This window comes from Anolis sagrei, chromosome 6 (genome assembly GCF_037176765.1).
Source record: "Anolis sagrei isolate rAnoSag1 chromosome 6, rAnoSag1.mat, whole genome shotgun sequence".
NCBI lineage: Eukaryota > Metazoa > Chordata > Lepidosauria > Squamata > Dactyloidae > Anolis > Anolis sagrei.
In genome coordinates, this window is record NC_090026.1 from 93,456,020 (window position 1) to 93,473,858 (window position 17,839).

General features: G+C 37.6%; 1 protein-coding gene across 1 annotated transcript in view; it reads left to right on the forward strand.

The window, feature by feature from the left end:
• Positions 1-17,839, forward strand: part of RAPGEF5 (Rap guanine nucleotide exchange factor 5) — a 179,100-nt gene that overhangs the window by 70,336 nt on the left and 90,925 nt on the right. The window contains exons 8-9 of the mRNA XM_060782104.2: positions 5,203-5,279; positions 9,411-9,536. Coding sequence (XP_060638087.2) covers positions 5,203-5,279; positions 9,411-9,536 — 203 coding nt within the window. The remainder of the gene's footprint in view (positions 1-5,202; positions 5,280-9,410; positions 9,537-17,839) is intronic.

Consider the following 17,839-nt stretch of genomic DNA (forward strand, 5'->3'; position numbering starts at 1 on the left):
TTATCCTGTGAGGCCCCACAGTCTGCGCTGTGGAGGAAAGAGCCTCCCACTGTCCATTGTCTTTGCTCCAAATCATTATAGCCTATTAGTCTTAAATGCTTTGAGATCCCCTCCCTGCATTGTGACGAAATACTTCTGGTGTTTGCGTGGGTCAATAGAACTGGATGATCTTTTCACCGAGTAGCATTGCCAGCAAGGGAACTGCCTTGTGCTTTGTGTATCTACTGAATCATTCAGCACAGAATGGTCAGTGTTAATTGTTAACACACTATAAAGCTAAAGGGAGGAAGTTCACACCTTCCTTGGCTTTATTGTTCCAGCTTGCTTGGCAGCACAATGTGTTGCCCATAATTTATTAGTTTATGTTGAGCAGTTTATCACTTCAGCCAGAGGTGGTAATTTTTTAATTTTTTTCTGTGCAGTGCAGTGCAGTAGAACACCCAAATATCATGAGTTTTATGACTCTTTATTAAGTGGATTCAAAGATAACTACTAGGTTCAATTCATGTTCAGCTTGTTATCTTAGGTAAGAGCTAAATTTTATGCCTTTCATTTTATTGGTCAGGTAGCTATATTACCCATGATTTCTGATATAGTTCTTCAACCCCATGAAAAAGGTAGAGGGTTATTCAAAATCCGAGAAACAGAAATGTATGAAAATTTATTATTGATTTTATTTAGTTTTATTTATTGAATTTATTGAATTTATTTAGTTTTAGTAATGTGTTTGGTATACATCGATATATCAGTCCATGCTCTTCTCTCATAGCCTCCTTAAAGCTATCAGGAAACTGTGCTGTTACTATTTGCTAGATAACTGTTTAGAAACTGGAAAAGTGTAGACTAAGAGAAAGTAGGGATTAATGGCGGAAACTGTGGACCAGACTTATTGTTTGTTATAATAAATTAATGTTTATACTGTCCGTCATAAATTAATGTTTCATTAAGGTTAGAGTAGGTTATTTCTGTCTCTAAGGAATCTCTGAAATAATTTAATAAGCCTTTTTGTGTGTGGCTAGAACAGTAATCCTCTTTGTACATGCAGTGCCTCTGCTGAAGCAAGACTCTACTTTATTATTGGTTTTATAAAGAATCTTGAAAGAAAAAATCCTTCTTGTTGCCCACAAGGGAGCAAGAAAATTAAATCAAGGCATAGCCTCCTGATCTTTAAGTGACCATTTAAAAATCGACATCCTGAACTCTTTAGGTTCATTTGCAGATGGGCACATTTGGAATTGCACTTCAGCAAGCTAATGCCCATTTAAGATCTTTGCATTCTTTTATTCGCGGTGACCTTTTAAATGAACAAAATAGGAGAAATAGTATAGAAAGGGTGTGTGGTAGCAATAATTTCGACTGCAGGCTTATTCACTCTGCTTGCATTGTATGTGCCACATTGAACAGATTTGTGGTCCTAATGAGCATAGCTTTTTGGTTTAAGTAATAAAAGCATTGCCTTTTGTTTTAATCTTGAGAATGAATAGAGGAAGTCTGTTGATGTTGGCATAATTAGTAGAAATTTCTACTGTTCAGCCTGCTGCCTACCACCCAAAGACTGTAAGTTATGATGAATTTGAGGAAACGACTAGCATTTTCTCATCCCACCCTTTTATACAACCCGGAATCTATAAGCCAAGAACAAACACTGGTTTATGATCCCGATTCTCAAGAAGTATAAGAAAGGAGGATGCAAGGCTTAGACTATGTGCTAAGTCAACTGCTTTGGCTTTTTGTTGTGGAAGGCTTTCATGGCCGGAATCACTGGGTTGCTGTACGGCCATGTTCTTTGGCTTTGTTTTATGATTTTTTGTTGTGAATGTTGTATAAATTGATCCTTCTATTCGGTGCTATTTTTTTTGCTTTGTTTAAAGGAAACAGAAGAAATAATCTCCTTCCACCTTGGAATGCCTCTTGATATAAATGTATGAAAAGACGTACATTTCTATCATCCAATGGTTTCAGTTGCATTGTGTATAGCAGACATTCTTTACTTCTCTGACTTTGAAAAGGGTTTCTTTGGAGTTATAGTAATATGGGAAGGTGTCTTCTTGCTCCTGCTGTAGCTCCCGAAGCTGCGAAAGTCTTTACAGTACTTTAAGTGCCAGCACCTTCAAAATAAAGCAGGGGCTATAAATTTAGGGCTGGCAATTATTTTTTGGGAAAATAGTATTCATAACATTTTGGAGAACACCTTTCGGAGATTGTAACTCTTTGATCTGTTAGGAAAACAAGAGATTTGCCAGTGCATAAAAACAGCAGAGCTTTAGAAGTGTTTTTCAGTGCCTATACACACACACACACACACACACACACACACTCTTCCAGAAAACAACTGGTTGGGAATCAAGAGCTGTTAGGCTCAAAATAACCCCCACTTTGGGGTGATTTCATAAAAATATAGCAGAGTGCCAGAAGCACAGTTCATAGCCAGCAGATACTTTCATGTAATGAGGAAAGATTGGTTTCCATCCAACAGGATGGAACAGGATTTCAGATCCACAACTTCATAGGATCAGAATAATATGCTTATTAAAGATAAAAGAAATCCATTCTTGATAGGAAAGGTTCTTAGAGCTAACTAGCTACACTGGGCTACCTTCTAAGGAAAGAAAAAAAGCAAAAAGATAACAAAATGGCTATGTCTACTACATCTTGCCTGGGCAATGGCAAGATGCCTCCTCACTCTAGAGAAGATAAAGGGAAGAGCGAGGCCAAAATGGAGAATTGACCACATGCCCTCACCAGGGCAATAAAATACCTTTAAAGAGGAAGTTGTGTTTTCCCTGAAGAGATCACATTGCTAAGTATTCAAAGGGGGATGAGATAGTTGCATGCAGGATGAGTAAGACAAAGCGCCTTCTAAGCCCCTCCTTAACATAAACATGCTTGAGGAATATGGGAAGGAATCACTCATTCTAATCTATCAAGGCTAGTTACTCATTGAGGGCTAGAGACTTGTGCAGTCAGGGATGAAACCCAACACAACTTGTTTTATATTATGCACTCAAGAGACAATAATGAAGTGGACTTTGATAAAAATAATATATTTGGTTGACTCACAACCTTCATGTGTTCAGCATACACAGGTACAAAATCTTATTAGTCCAGTTTCAGATATGTTTGAGATAATTCTCTGTGCCATCTGGCTAGGACATTTCTTACAGCAAAACAGCAAGCAAGTGTGTGCTCTGAGGCTAAAGTAGTCTATAGTAGTCTTCAGTCAGTCTACTAGTCTGCTGTAGTCATGAAGCGATCATGTGGCCTGCAGCCCCTTTTGTTACTTTTCAGGAACCATCAAGGAAACTGCATACCAGAACATGCATTCAACAGTAAGCAACAGGATCATAAACATTACTAGAGAAGGCTCGAAGAAGGTTGTCATTTGCAACAGACCAACCTCTGAATTACAAATCATAGGCAGCTCTGACCTGTATAGCTAATGATGAGGGATAATCGGGATTGCAGTGCAGGAGCATCAGAAGGATTGAATGGTTCCCAGACTTGAACTTGAATATGAAAGAACAGGCAAAATTGCAGTCTTAAAGTAGAACTAATGAGACCTATAGTTGCACTAAGGTGGTTATTAGACCAATATCTCAGTTTAATACTCTTTTTCTATCCATCCTGTTTTCACCCACCTCCATTCTGTTTTGACTACAGTCCTTTTTGTCCAGGCCTCTGCCAAGCTAAAATGGTAATACTTTGATAGACTCCAGTCAAAAGCACACACCATATATAGTTTTCCCCCCCCTTGATTCAATTTTTCTCACGGCTGTAACTGATGCTTCTTTTAGAACATTGCAATGTGGGTTGTCTCAGTATCTATACCACACAGAGTGTTCCCAGAAGTGTCTGTTGGAACTTGCGTAATTCCTTGTGCAACCAGAGGAATTCAAAATAGTGTTCATGGCTGCCCCAGCTGTGATATAAATCAAAAGAGCAAAAGAAAGCTTGCTCACACAAACTTTTTTTTCTTGTATCTATTCAAATGTAGAGACAGGTATGTGTGTGCACAAAATAAAACCTGGGAAATGGTAGAAGTGAAAAGCACTATAATTACTTGTTAACATTTTAGGAAATACGCTTGATTTGTCTGACTTGATGCACATTGACAATTTGACAATGTTAATGCTCTATTTGATGGCCTAGCTAGGTACTGATATACCTTCATTTTCAGTTCTACTTGTTTTGTAATATTCTTCTTTTCTTTTTCAGTAAAAGGACATACATATTTCTTTTCAGAAATGATTTTCTCCTTAGTACCCTTTGTGCACTTGAGATAGAGCTGCCAGTTTCAGTAAATTTATATCTAAGATAGATTGGAGTCGTTGTTTACAGTATAGAACAGGGATGGGCTTTCCTATAGACTGCAGCTCCACGCTCTCTAACCAACATATGTACCAGAAATACTGAGTGCTGCACTTCATTGATATATGCACAGTCACCTCTAATGTAGAGTGTTGGATTACAATCAAAGAGATCTTTCTTCAGCTTGTGGAGATCACTTTATGGTAACATCACTTGAGTAATTTTGATAGTTAAAGATTCTTAGGCTATCTGATTTTTTCCCCCCTAATGTTCCATGGACCAGCACTAAGTTTGTTCCTACTGGGTTTTTGGTTTCTTTCCTGGAAATTTGACACAAACCAACAACCAATGCCTCAGGGATGGGCCTCAGTTCAGGGGGCATTTCTCAAGTCTAATCTACCACAGACAATTGTAGTGAAGATAAAAGGAGAAAAGGCCTCTATATCCCTCTTTGAATTATTTGGAGGAATGGTGACACATGTATGCAATAAATAACAGAAATTTAAGTATTACAAAGAATTATTTTTTTATTTGACAAAAGTAAATATATGTACATCATTGCAGGTGCAAGCATTTCGGAGTAAAGAGCTGGGATAAGCACACCAAGGTCTTTTTAAGACATGGCTGTACTGCAAACTGGGAGATCTGATGGGAGTTGCTGTCCAGCACTCTCTGGAGAAACACACTTTCCTAATGGATGCATGGGCTCTGTCTTTTGTTGAATATGGGAGAATCTGATAAAATCACATTTAAAGTTAGTAATGCTCATGCATGCCTAACTAGCTGCAAAACTTTAACCTGTGAATTTCATTCTGGGAAAGAACTAGTTGTGTTTTGTGTCACTGTTGTGTTTTGAAGCTCAACTTATAAATGTTCCTCATTTCTTCTAACTAGCAATGAGTCATAATGATGAACATGGCAGTGAAGAAGCAACCCGGCAAGAAGATCAGAAGAATGTTCATGATGCAGAGGTAGAAGACAATACTAATAAAATATTGAGATTATTGGACCTTCTTTTGTAATAAAACATTTGACAAAACATGATTGTGAAGATAGCTTGGTCATGATGGTTAATGCATTAGTAACTATGTCTGGAGAATAAATATACCTCAATTAATGAGGTAGATGTGTTCCTGGGTATTACTTCTTTGATAGAAATGTTGGTACTAGAGGTAGAAATAGCATGGAAAGAAGAGAATTGGGTTCCTATATCACACAAAAAAGAAAAAAGCAGTTCAGCATGTTTCACCAGACTAATAATATGTACAGTGAACCAACCAAGGTGGTAAACCTTGTAAAAGTAAACTGAACTTTTTGGACCTTGTAGAGACCTCTTGAAAGTTTCTTTCAAAATACATCTAGGAATGGTTTGATTTTTTTTCACAACCTCCATTTTCTTTATGATTCCCCTGTTGGTATTCAAGCTTATTGATCTATGCTTTCTTAATGTAACATTGGTAGCTGGCGAGGCAGGCTTATCTGCTGCCCACTTTTCTCTCTATTGTGCTATTCATGCCTGTTCAGTAAGGGATTTGGGAGGCAATTGCTGCTTTCCATTCTGTCACCATTCTCCAATGCTGCTAAAACATTTGTGGGGTAGAAGATGAGGGGAAAAGAGGATGAAGATGTGGTTAAAAAGACTGTAAAAACGAGGTGCTTTGTCAGAAGCTTTGTTGAACGAGGTATATTTGTACTATATGACCCCCTCCCCCTGTATATATGGGGACCTCAACATCATGGAAAAACAAAATTATGGATATTAGTGAACCCTATTGAAGTGAATGACATCCATCAGCGGTTACTACAGAGTCTCCCTGAGTTGACTCTCTTGATTTCCACCTTTTTCTTAGCAAAGACATATTTTGTTGCATCCTGGTATTTGAAACCACAGGTAACCATTTTATGGGAACAGGGATTGTAGTGAATTACAGGCAGTTCCCAAGTTACGAACAAGGTAGGTTCTGTAAGTTTGTTCTTAAGTTCAATTTGGATGTAAGTCAAAATAGGTACATTATTAATTGTAACTCCAGCCATACACACACACAGATATTGATACCTTTGGATAGTATAGGAAAGGGTTAACACCTATGTGGTGTTTGTTTTGCTGTCTATGTCCCTATGTCCCTGTTCAGATTTTATTTTACTTTTGGCTTGTTGTGGAAACAAAGATTGGTGATAAAGCTTCAGTTGAGACACCTTTCCTCCATGATAACTTTCAGGAGTGAATTTCCCTTCCTAGGGGAAGATTCCTCTCACTTCCTGTTGTCTCACCACGTTCTTAACTATGACTCATTTGTAAGTCAAATGTTTGTAACTCAGGAACTGTGCATTAATATTTTTGAAATTGGTTAAAACTGCATCAAGTACAGAATGCAGTAGACAAGGTGCTTGACAAGCATCTGGCAGCACAAATTTCACCTTCATTGTGCTAGCTGTTGACTAATGAATGAATATCATGGTGAAAAGACATCCTACTTATTATTGAAACTATAGACTATCATCTAGGAGCATTTTGTATTCAGTTGTATACTGGATACAAATTTTAAAAAACAATGAGCTGATTCAGAAGAGGGCCGAAATTAACTGAATGTAAACATGTCATAATGGAACCCTGTAATTATTAGTAATCACCATCCCAATGAGCCCCCAGTGGTGCAGTGGGTTAAACCCTGGTGTCAGCAGGACTGAAGACCAACAGGTCATAAGTTTGAATCCGAGGAGAGTGTGAATGAGCTCCTCCTTTCAGTTCCAGCTCCACATGTGGGGACATGAGAGAAACCTCACACAAGGATAGTAAAAATATCAAAACATCTGGGCATCCCCTGGGCAATGTCCTTACAGATGGCCAATTCTCTCACACCAGAAGTAACTTGCAGTGTCATTGGAATGGTTTTTGTTTTTGTTTCTTTTTGTGTCATTCCTGACACACACACAAAACAAAAACAAAAACCATCCCAATGACAAGAATGCTATTTCATCCACAAGCAAACTGAACATATTGCATTTAAATGTTTTTAGCAGAGAACAGTTGAAATAACCAATGATTATAATTTTTTTTTGCATTTAACATCTGTAAATATTGCCATCAGGCTGGTTCTGCTTCCTATCACAATTAGTTTATATGAATGTTCAAAGTTTTGTTGTTCAAGATTTGAAGACAAAAGAATTAATTAAGTATTCATCTGCTCTAATAAGCAGCCTGCTAATAAGATTATATTGGTGGAATAGAGAAAACAACAGTAATTTAATTTAACTGAATCCAGACATTCAATTTGTCTGGAAGCTACTTTGACAATTTCTCAAACATTGTTGCCCTTCTCTCCTTTCTTAACTTCATGGAAATAATTTATGGTATTTAAATGGAACAAAAAAGATGGCCCAGGATAATACTATCTATTTGCTCATTTGTTAGTGCTAATAGAGCTTTTTCTTCTTCCTTGAAGACAAAACTTTTGATGAATATTGATGGTCTTTTACCAAATGGTAACTCAGTAAGTGTGTGCAGGAAGCCAGTCAGCAGTATTTCCAAATGTGGAACAGTTTTCTGCTTCCCTGGATTTCTGATCAGGTGCCAAAATGTAAAATGATCCTGTTCCACTTAACAGTCAGATACAAATGACTGTCTTACCAAGTGTTTTTATGTACACTTGTTAATTGTACACTTGTCACAGTTGTACACATGATCAATGGTCATCTATAGAGTAGTTAACGAATACAAGATTTAAGTTTATGGAAGTGCATATTATTGTATTTGCTCTACTTTAGCAGTCAGCAGGAGTTTCTCAGAGCTAGAATATCTCTGAGGCTAAATCTTGTTTGGCATTATTTTGAGCTGAATGTGGTGACAGTCAGTTGCTCTCTATTTCCCAAAGGATCCACTATTTCACCTCCATGTCATTGTTAACTTCCTTTTACATCAGTGTGATGGCTTTCCTCTAGGGACGTCTTTTCTAGGGCTGGCTGTACAGCTAGAAGTGAATTGTCCAAATTGTGGACCACAAGTACTTTAAATACGAAAGTAGCAGGTAGTTTTTTTCCTTGTAGTGTTCTGAGTGTTTCAGTACAGTTTGTGTATAAAACACGTATTTTGTGCAGCTCACACAGTGGCTGTGTATAACTTGTGCTATTTCACCATATAGAGATGGGGATTATTTTTAAAAAGCTGTCACAATAACAAAATTAGTCAGACAGTAATTTTTATACCTCATTAGATTGACTGATATCTTTCCCTATAATCTCCTTCTTGTATTTAAATCTATTAGTAAAGACAAATAACTCTGCTTTAAATGAAGGGTAGAAGAGAAGAGGGGCCTTCTGTGCATGATGCTGTAGGTATGATCGAGACATTGAAATTTATGGAGAAGTTATGTAGGTTAGCTATTTTGTGTGTTCAGTTGATTTACCCTTTCTCTGTTTGTGACTTCTTGTAGCCTAGACAAATGTTGAACTTGCTGGCCATTCTGTCATTTGTTTACATTTATGGTAATGTGTGCAGAGGATTTTTTAAAGTCACAACATTGTATTGGTTCTCTTGCTTGATATATCAACAAAACAAAGCATTCACTGATATATTTTCGAGATCTGTAATCCATCTAAATCAATATGATATGTATGTGTCTGCCGATGTTTGTATTTAACATATTTCACTGACTATATTCCATGCATACAAAGAAGGGTGGAGTGTGAGAAACAGAAGTTTGTGCTGTTATTTTTAGGGATGACTCTCTTGCTCTCCATCCTTTTCCAGGGCTGTTCTTGGCTAACTTTCCCATGGATTTCTAACCTCTTGCTATGGCTCTCTTATGTAACAGGAAATAGGTTGACGGGAACAAACACAGAGTTAGCATATCAGCTGCACCCACAATAGTAGCTGTTTTAGTTCATGTTGTTCTCATTTTGCAAAGCAGATAGGCTAGCTTTAAAAAGAGGGATCTTTGAGAACATTTATTGACATATTCCTAAACATTCTGTTCAGTGCAAAACTGCAGAATTAAGGCAGAACAATGGAGACAATATTTTCATTTTAAAGTTACAAGTTGGTGAATGTCATGTCCTGGGATTGTGGATTTAAGTATCTCTTCACTTTCCCTCCAACTCTCAAGGCAGGAGTTATGTGCAAACTTCAAGAACGAGAGGATATCGGGCGCCTTGAACTTGTCCAGAAACTGGCAAAAGAAAATAGCCATCTTCTACATGGAGACAAAAAAGAACCAGAGAAGACAGATCAGGTAGGATATTTTTTCCAGTTTGTGGTTTTTTTTAATAAAGTCATTGGATGCAATCCTGCAAAGTGTATCATGACTGGTTCCCATCCAGTCATTGAAACTTAATTCACAGTGAAGTCTTCTGCATGTTTATTAGGAAGTAATATTGTTTTGCATTCAGTGAACTTTCTTCTACTTTTATTGATATGCAACTGTATAAATCATACTCCTATACTCTATACTCCTATACTCTATACTCCCCCTCCTACCCAAAGCTTTTAATTGGACAGTTATGACTTAAGTTTTCCTGGATATTGCCCTAGGCATCAGATTCATCCTTCTCGAAATGAAAATGCATTTCAATATAGTTTAAAAACACAAACAGACTTATCAGCAATTTCCATGAAATCCTAAAGGAGTTGCCTTAGGTTTTCAAACAACAGCTGTGGTTTAATCACTCTGGTTATTCAAGCCTAATAGACCTATCTGACAAATTAGCAAAAATTAAACTTCTGAAGATTCAGAGATGGATTTCTTTGATAAAACATTCTTGAAAGTTGATCACTCTTGTAAAATATAATTGTTTAAGTCTCTAAGCTAATGGGCTTGATGTGAACTTCATAGGTGTCATTCAAAAAAAAAAACAAAAAACAAACAACCTGAACTATTTTGTTTAATTGTCTTTTCAAGTCATTCTGAGATAACAACAACAACAACAACAACAACAACAACAACAACCTTTATTATGGTCCATGACCAGCACTAAGAGGGCACAACGCAGTTATAAAAACAGGTTACAAAACAGTTTGAAATCACAATTCAAAAACACAGGTCAATGTAGCAGGTATGGAACCGAGGGGTGGGGAGCGGGGGAGACTGATAGGAGAATAATTGGTGATTCTTCTCTGGCCTTTTCAAATTCTTTAAAACATTGAAAATTAATTTAGAAAAGTAACATGTTTAATTTAAGTTTATTGAAATGAGAAGGAAAATGAAATAATCAAGCATCTGAATTAATTGGATGGTATTACCTCTTCAGTTACTTCTCAAAACAGGGAGGGAGAAAAACTAAACATTATATCTATATTATAAAATTATTTTTTTAGATCTATTTATGTCACTTCGATAGTTGTTGTTGATTCTTGTTTGTTACCAAAAAAATAAATAAGTTTTAAAGAGGAGGAATACTATCAGAAGGTGACAGATTTTGCCCTGGGTACAAAAATTTGTTTCAGGTGTTCTTTACCTTGATGCAGGTCTGTACACCCTCATCATGAAGCTTGCAACAATACAACAGTTAGAGCTTCCAGATTTTTTTTTAAAAAAAACCCTACATAATGGAATTACTGGTTTGTAAATCTGTGGCCACATTTCAGGGAAAAAAAATCAGAGCTTGGTCCTCCTGATATTTCTTTCTTGCTGGGAGGAAATCATACTGGTGTATTGGCTGTCCTATTAATCCTTGCTGGCTCATTCAGTTGGGCAGGAGGGCAAAAGCTGATGGGATGGGAGGAATGGGAAGAGGATGGGTGTCTATTTGGCAGATGGAGGGAGCAAATAGGAGAGAGCCACTGTTATAGCCCCTTCCTGTTTCTCTTGCAGTGTTGACCTTGATAAGTCTGGCTTTAATAGGGGTCTTTAAGTCCAGACCCAATGAGACCAGTGCTGGAAAGGAAACAGGAAAGGGTTGTGGTCCATCCTCCCTTGCAAGCACTTGTTAATGTCAAGCCCTGAAGGGAGCAGATGGGTGATCACTTTACAGATGGAAAACATCATTGAAGGGATTCTGAAATGGAGGTGCCTAGATATTTGAGTCAGTGGAGATCTGCATACACACACACACACACTGAACTGAAAAAATAAATCTATCTGTCTCAGTCACACTTGCTGGCTGGGTGCCAAGTAAGACCTCTTTGGAACCCTTCCCACCATGAACTTTGCACACTTCCTACCCATACATACATTGAATCTTAGTTCTGAAAGGCAGACTTTGTTTAGTCATTCAAATATACAATTATCTGCATAAATACTCAGAACATTTAAAAAATGGTGACATCTCTCTTGCTGGACAAGGTAATCATCTTCACACGCCCTGTTTTCATCTCTGTTCCGGAATGTAAGACATTGTTTTCTTTTTTAAATTCCTCTTTGGCATCTGAAAGCAATGTTTTCACTTCAAAACCAGGAGAACATCATGTGTTCATACAGGATTCGGATTGAGATAAGGATGAATTATTTTGCAGGTGAGACTTCAGTCTCAGTTATCATGAAAGACAGTTATGTCTCCAAAGAAATATTAATGTAAGCCCTTAATCTTTGTTTATATAAGAACTGGGGAAATTTTTATTTCTTTGTTCTTAATGAAGGAAACAAAATGGAAATGAAAGTTGTATTATCTTGTTTGCTTGAGGAAAGAACATGTTGTCCTAAGTATAGCATCTATTCAAACTGTGATTGTATAAAAGACTTGCTTTGTTAGATAACTTGTTTTGTCCCTTCTAAAATGTTTATGAAAGTTTTTGGATGGGAAAATTGAAAGTTATTTCTCTTAGCTGCATGATACTTTAGACCCCCAACTCTCACCACCTGGGAACAAACAAACACAAAGTCTGTTTGAATTCTGGAATGCAAGATGTGTAATTGAATATGTGCAATGTAAGTAATGTTCAGCAGTATTTGCTTTAAGCCTGTCTAGTCTTAGGGAGTTCTTGTGGCAAGCTGGAAAAACAATTCTCTGAACAAAACTGTTTATTTATTTATTTGCAACATTTGTATCCTGCCCATATCAGCCTGTAGTTTCTCTACATTAAACATTGCTTAAGAGCACTACAGTAATATTTTCAAAAGGACTGTAAGGCTGTATGGAAGGTGTCTGTAAAATGGAAGAAATTAGCCAGGCCACATCCTTGCAACAGCTTCTTTCCTGAGCCATTAAAATTAGTTCTCATGTCGGAAGTTTTTAACATCTGTAAAATCATTATGAATAGAAAATGGATAGATATTTATGAGATCAAATTGCCACCAAAACAGTAAACTTGCAAATCTGCAAATCATGCAGAGTTGAGTATGATCTGTCCTGTGTTGCCTGCCTCTTAACAAGTTTCTGTAAAATGGAGGCATGATAAAGGACTATTTCCTTTTAAAGTAATAACATACTTTATTATTTATCCATCTCCTGCAGATACTGGGGTCAAACCGTATATAATGCTTACAACTTAGTATCCAACTTAATGGCAGGTTTGAATTATCTTTCTTGTGACCCTTCCCAGCTTGATTATGCATTAATATTTGTCTCTGTTTCACACTATCCCTTCTGATCTTTAAATGCTGGGTTATCAGTAACCCTCCTGTCTCCTCCACATGTCTTTCAGAGTCAATTCCCGGTCAATTCTCATGAGAATCACTTTCTGTTTCCCCAACAACATATCTACCCAAAACATTCCCATTGTCTTGAAAAAACACTTTCGCTTTCCCCCACAGAAACACCAGGCTCAACCAAAAAATCCCTGTCCTCAGGCTTCCCACCAGGGGTGTCCAAACTTTTAAAGTCAAGGGCCAGTTCACAGTCCCTCAGCTTGGGGGGGGGGGGGGGCAGACTATAGTTTGAAAAAAGCATGAACAAATTCCTATGCAGATAGCATATGTCTTATTTATAGTGCAACCCCCCAAAACCAAAACCCCACCCCGCCACACCCGTGAAAGAACAATACAATCTATAAAATGAATAACAATTTTAACCATTGTAAAAGTCCCAGTCTTTAAATGGGAAGTGTGGGCCTGCTTTTGACTGATGATAGAGTCAAATTAATTAGGAGTTCTGTTGTTATGTGCCTTCAAGTTGTTTCAGACAGTGGAATATCCTGCCTCAGAGTCTAGTGGAGGTTTTTCAGCAGAGGTGGCATGGCCATCTGTCAGGAATTGCTTTGATTGTGGCAGGGGAGCTTATAGTTGCCATCTGGCACTTCTCTTTTCTTTCCAAGGGAGGAGCCACAGCGAAGGGTAGCCTTTTTGGAAAACACAAGGCAGCAAAGTGGGATGAAGGGGGGGGGGGCAGAGAAAGGAGGGAGGGAATCCAGGCAGGCATATTTGTACATATTTGCTTAAGTCCCCTTATGGTGATTTTACTAATTTAATTCAAGTGATGAATTGCAGAATCATATACTGAAAGACACAGCAAAGGCCATTTTGATGAACCCACTGCAACACAGACAATGTTTAAGTACATTCCTAGGGGGGTAATGATATGTTGGAAGGATGGTCATTTAAACACTGATACAAAAAGAAAATGCATTGGTACAAAAATGCAGAAAACACTACTTTGCATAAAATTTCATGTGATCATTTTTATGTATAAACTTACTTTTTAAAACAATAAAATTAAATTAGGAATAACGTCACCATAGTGGGGAAGACTAAGCAAATGATTTATGTTCTATTCGTTCTACTGTGGAGGTGCTAACTGTTAGTGGGCAGTTTTTAAGGCCTCATCTCTCCTTTTATATGATTCTTTATGTCAGTCTATAGCAGTGGTTCTCAACCTTTGGGCCTCCAAGTATTTTGAACTTCAGCTCCCACAAATCCTAACAGCTGGTAAGATGGCTGGGATTTCTGGGAGTTGAAGTCCAAAACACCTGGAGCCCAAAGGTTGGGAACGACTGGTCTATAAGTGTTAAATATCCTAAAGGCACCTGATCCAGTCTGATCTTTAAATCTAAGGAGGGCCAGCCCTGTTTAGTACTTGGATAGAAAACCACCAATGAATACCATGTGCTGCAGGGAGTGACTGCCCCCTGGCCCAAGAAAATCTGATGAAATTAATGGCACCATAATACATTGACAGATGACTTAAAGGCACATGAAGACATATGTATCTCAGTGCAGACCTGAACTAGAAAGCCCTTAATATGGAGGATGCCTTCAGACAAAGAACTGCCCCCTGATGGGTCTTTCAAGCGGACAACTACCTTCTATAATTCAAATATATGACCTTTCTGCAAGCTAGAGGGAAACACCAGAGAGTGAAGCTTGTACTAGCATGATAAATGCTAGCAATTCATGCATAACAGTGCCTTCAAACAAAATGTTAACCATGCAGATCTGATGTGATAGAAGTACTTAGTGGAAACATTTAAAAAAAGTAATATGTTAAGCTTTGCAAGCAGAGTAATTTATGCAGTATAGTCATATGGATGCACTTCTATTTAATTTACATGATTAAGTCTAGTCACGGAATTTGAGTTTCTCTGGCACAGGATGCCAGTCTTTGGCACAATACATAGCTTTACCTGCAGCCATTTTATTAAATTTTGAATTCTGTATTGTACTGTATATATAAAATAATTGGATCTTGGAAATGTGAAAGAAGTTAAATATTTTCTTTTCTTATATTGCAATTTTTGCCATTTAGTGTTGATGTTTTTGAGGTAACTTTAGATGTCTTATCAAGATGAATGGCTTGTTATATCCAGCCTCAAATCCTGTAGATTTCATAAACCTTCTGCCTTAGGCTGGAGGTGTGAGAAACTCTGCCACACCAAACATAATTGAAAGAAACATTGTGCCTTAAAGGCATTATTCATTTTCTTTTGTGGTTTACCAAGAAAAACAGCAGATTATAACACTCCCTGTACTAGTTGAACATATTGCTTGCTTAGTACCTTCTGGTTCAAACAAGCCTGTTAGAAGAGTTATGGTACCCAATCTGCATAAGTTATTAAATGTATAGCGTTAGAAGGAACACAGTATTCCATCGACTTGTATTCACGTTTAGCTTGAAAAGTTTCTCCTTAAAATCTGCATTAATGCATGTATTATCTGATAAGAAAGGAAGTCAAATGAAGCCTGGACTTTTCTTTGGACTACGCTTCCCAGAATCTCCTAGTCAGCATGACTATTGATCATTATAATGAAAGTTACAGTAAAATTTCATCATTCATAATAGAGATTGGGTAGTAAAAAAGTAAAAGCTTCCCATTGACATTAAGTCTAGTCGTGTCCAACTCTAGTGGACATCTCTATTTCTAAGTCAAAGAGCCGGCGTTGTCCGTAGACGCCTCCAAGGTCATGTGGTCGGCATGACTACATGGATTCCTGTTATCTTCCCTCCGAAGCGGGATCTATTGATCTATTGGTCTACTCACATTTGCATGTTTTCGAACTGCTAGGTTGACAGAAACTGGGGGTAACAGCAGGAGCTCACCCCACTCCCCAGATTTGAACCGCTGACCTTTTGGTCAGCAAGTTCAGCAGCTCAGTGGTAGTAGAACATCAGTTTTTTTTTTAAAAAAAGCACATTGACACTTACAAACGCCCCAAACCCCTGATGTTTGTAAAATATTTACCAATCAAATCTCTTTTGTTTTTATTAAAGCAATAGCAGATGCCTGTTAACATACTTCAAAAGAGACTGAAAGCAAGCATTTCTTGTGTGTTCCCATTACCTATTTAAACCATAACTGGATGTAACCCATTTCCCTTTTAACAGAACGTCTCATTATTCAGAAGGTTGGTTCTCGAGGCTTTTTGATAGTTTCTTCCTGATGAGGAAATGTGTCCTTTCCTCCCTGTACTTTCCCTTAAACTCCACTGTGCTGAGCTGAAGGCACTGATTGGATGTATATGTGAAATGCTTGCCAGCACTTTTGTACCCATAAACACACAATAGATAATAGCTTCTAACCTATTCCATTTCTTTGTTTATTCCTGCCCCCTTGCCCTAATAAATTCACTAGATAAGGCTGGGAAAAATTGTCTGAAATTCTCAAGAGCAGCTGACAGTTACTGCAGGCATTATTGACCTTTCATTGTCCTGTCAGAATGGAGCTTGGCAGAAGAAATGCAGGGTTCTGCTCAGCAGAATGGCTGAGTATGTGCAGGGCAGGATTACTACATGTGAAATTTTATTCATCATCATCTAAAGAGTGGGGACATATGATCATCCCAAACATGGATATTTATAGGTCTGTTAGCGGTAACAAAGTGTTTCATGCCAATTGTTTTGTTTTAAAATTATTAATCAACTTTCTTATCTTATGTCAGCTTGGACCTGCATCTGTTTTCAACCTTTGAAAAACCTTTCTTCTAGAAGCCTGCAGTTTCTTGTTTGGCATATGCTTTTTTCAACTATCTTTGTAATTGCTGAAGAGTGCATTTCCTTGAGGACAATATGAAGTTCATTCAATTTAGAGTAGTGCAATATTCTTCCGCTCCCCTTTCCACTCATTTGACCTCTGCCCTTCTTTCATTGTCTACTCACAATCCAAATGTAAGTGGCAGGGATTGGGAATACTGAAACTTTGTTTAGATCATTTGCAAGTACGAGGGTTGAGGTTTGGATGAGAATATTTTAATAAATGAAATGCAGAAATAATCCCTAGAATGTGCTCTTTAACTACCACTATTCACTTTTTGACAAAATAACCAGACAACTGGATACATTTCTGCGAATGATGAACACATTTTCTGAAGCCGTCATGGAAGAAGTCGACACTCTGTTTCGGCAACCCATTGTGCATAGACCTTCTGATAGCCAAGCAGAGCAATAATGTGACCCACATGTTCTTGTGAAATGCTGATTATGCTTGAAATTTCTCTCTTGAGTGATACGATGATCGTCCTGAATCAAATATGTCAACCTTTTTCTTGTGAAACTCAGTGGTTGCTGTCACAGGACATCTAACTCTTTGTCACACAAGTCAGATGTTTCCACTTCAACATCTTTAAACTTACTCGCCCAATGACGCACAGTACTCGCATCAACACAATCACCATAAACATCTTGCATTCTCTGATGAATCTCCTTTGGTGTGACACCTTTTGCTGTCAAGAATTCAATGATTGCACATTGCTTAAGTTGCATTGACCGTCCGCCTGTGCAGGGTTCCATACTTCACACTTTAACAACACAACCATTCAATGCTAAGACTTCCTACCAAAATGGAACTGTAGAGGAGAGTCTACTGAACAAGCCAGTACCTATCGCATACTAGTACTGACACCTGTTGAGGAGTTACGAAGGTGGAGGCATTACTTTTCATTCAACCCTCGTATATTGTCTTTTGATGTATTCATTTGACCTAAGAATTGTATATATTGCCTTATACAAATTCTGTAAGGATGATTTACTGAATATTTTATTTTTGGCTATCAGCAATCTACATATTTCTACATTCTACAGGTTCACATCTCAGAACTCCTTACTTATACCATCCAAAGATCCCCCTTTCTGTTCATCTCACTGTGTTAGCTTCTTTTAATTTTCTCAAAGCAATGTTTTGTATATAAACTTGACAATACATGCTTTTGACAAGAAATACAACATTTGATTG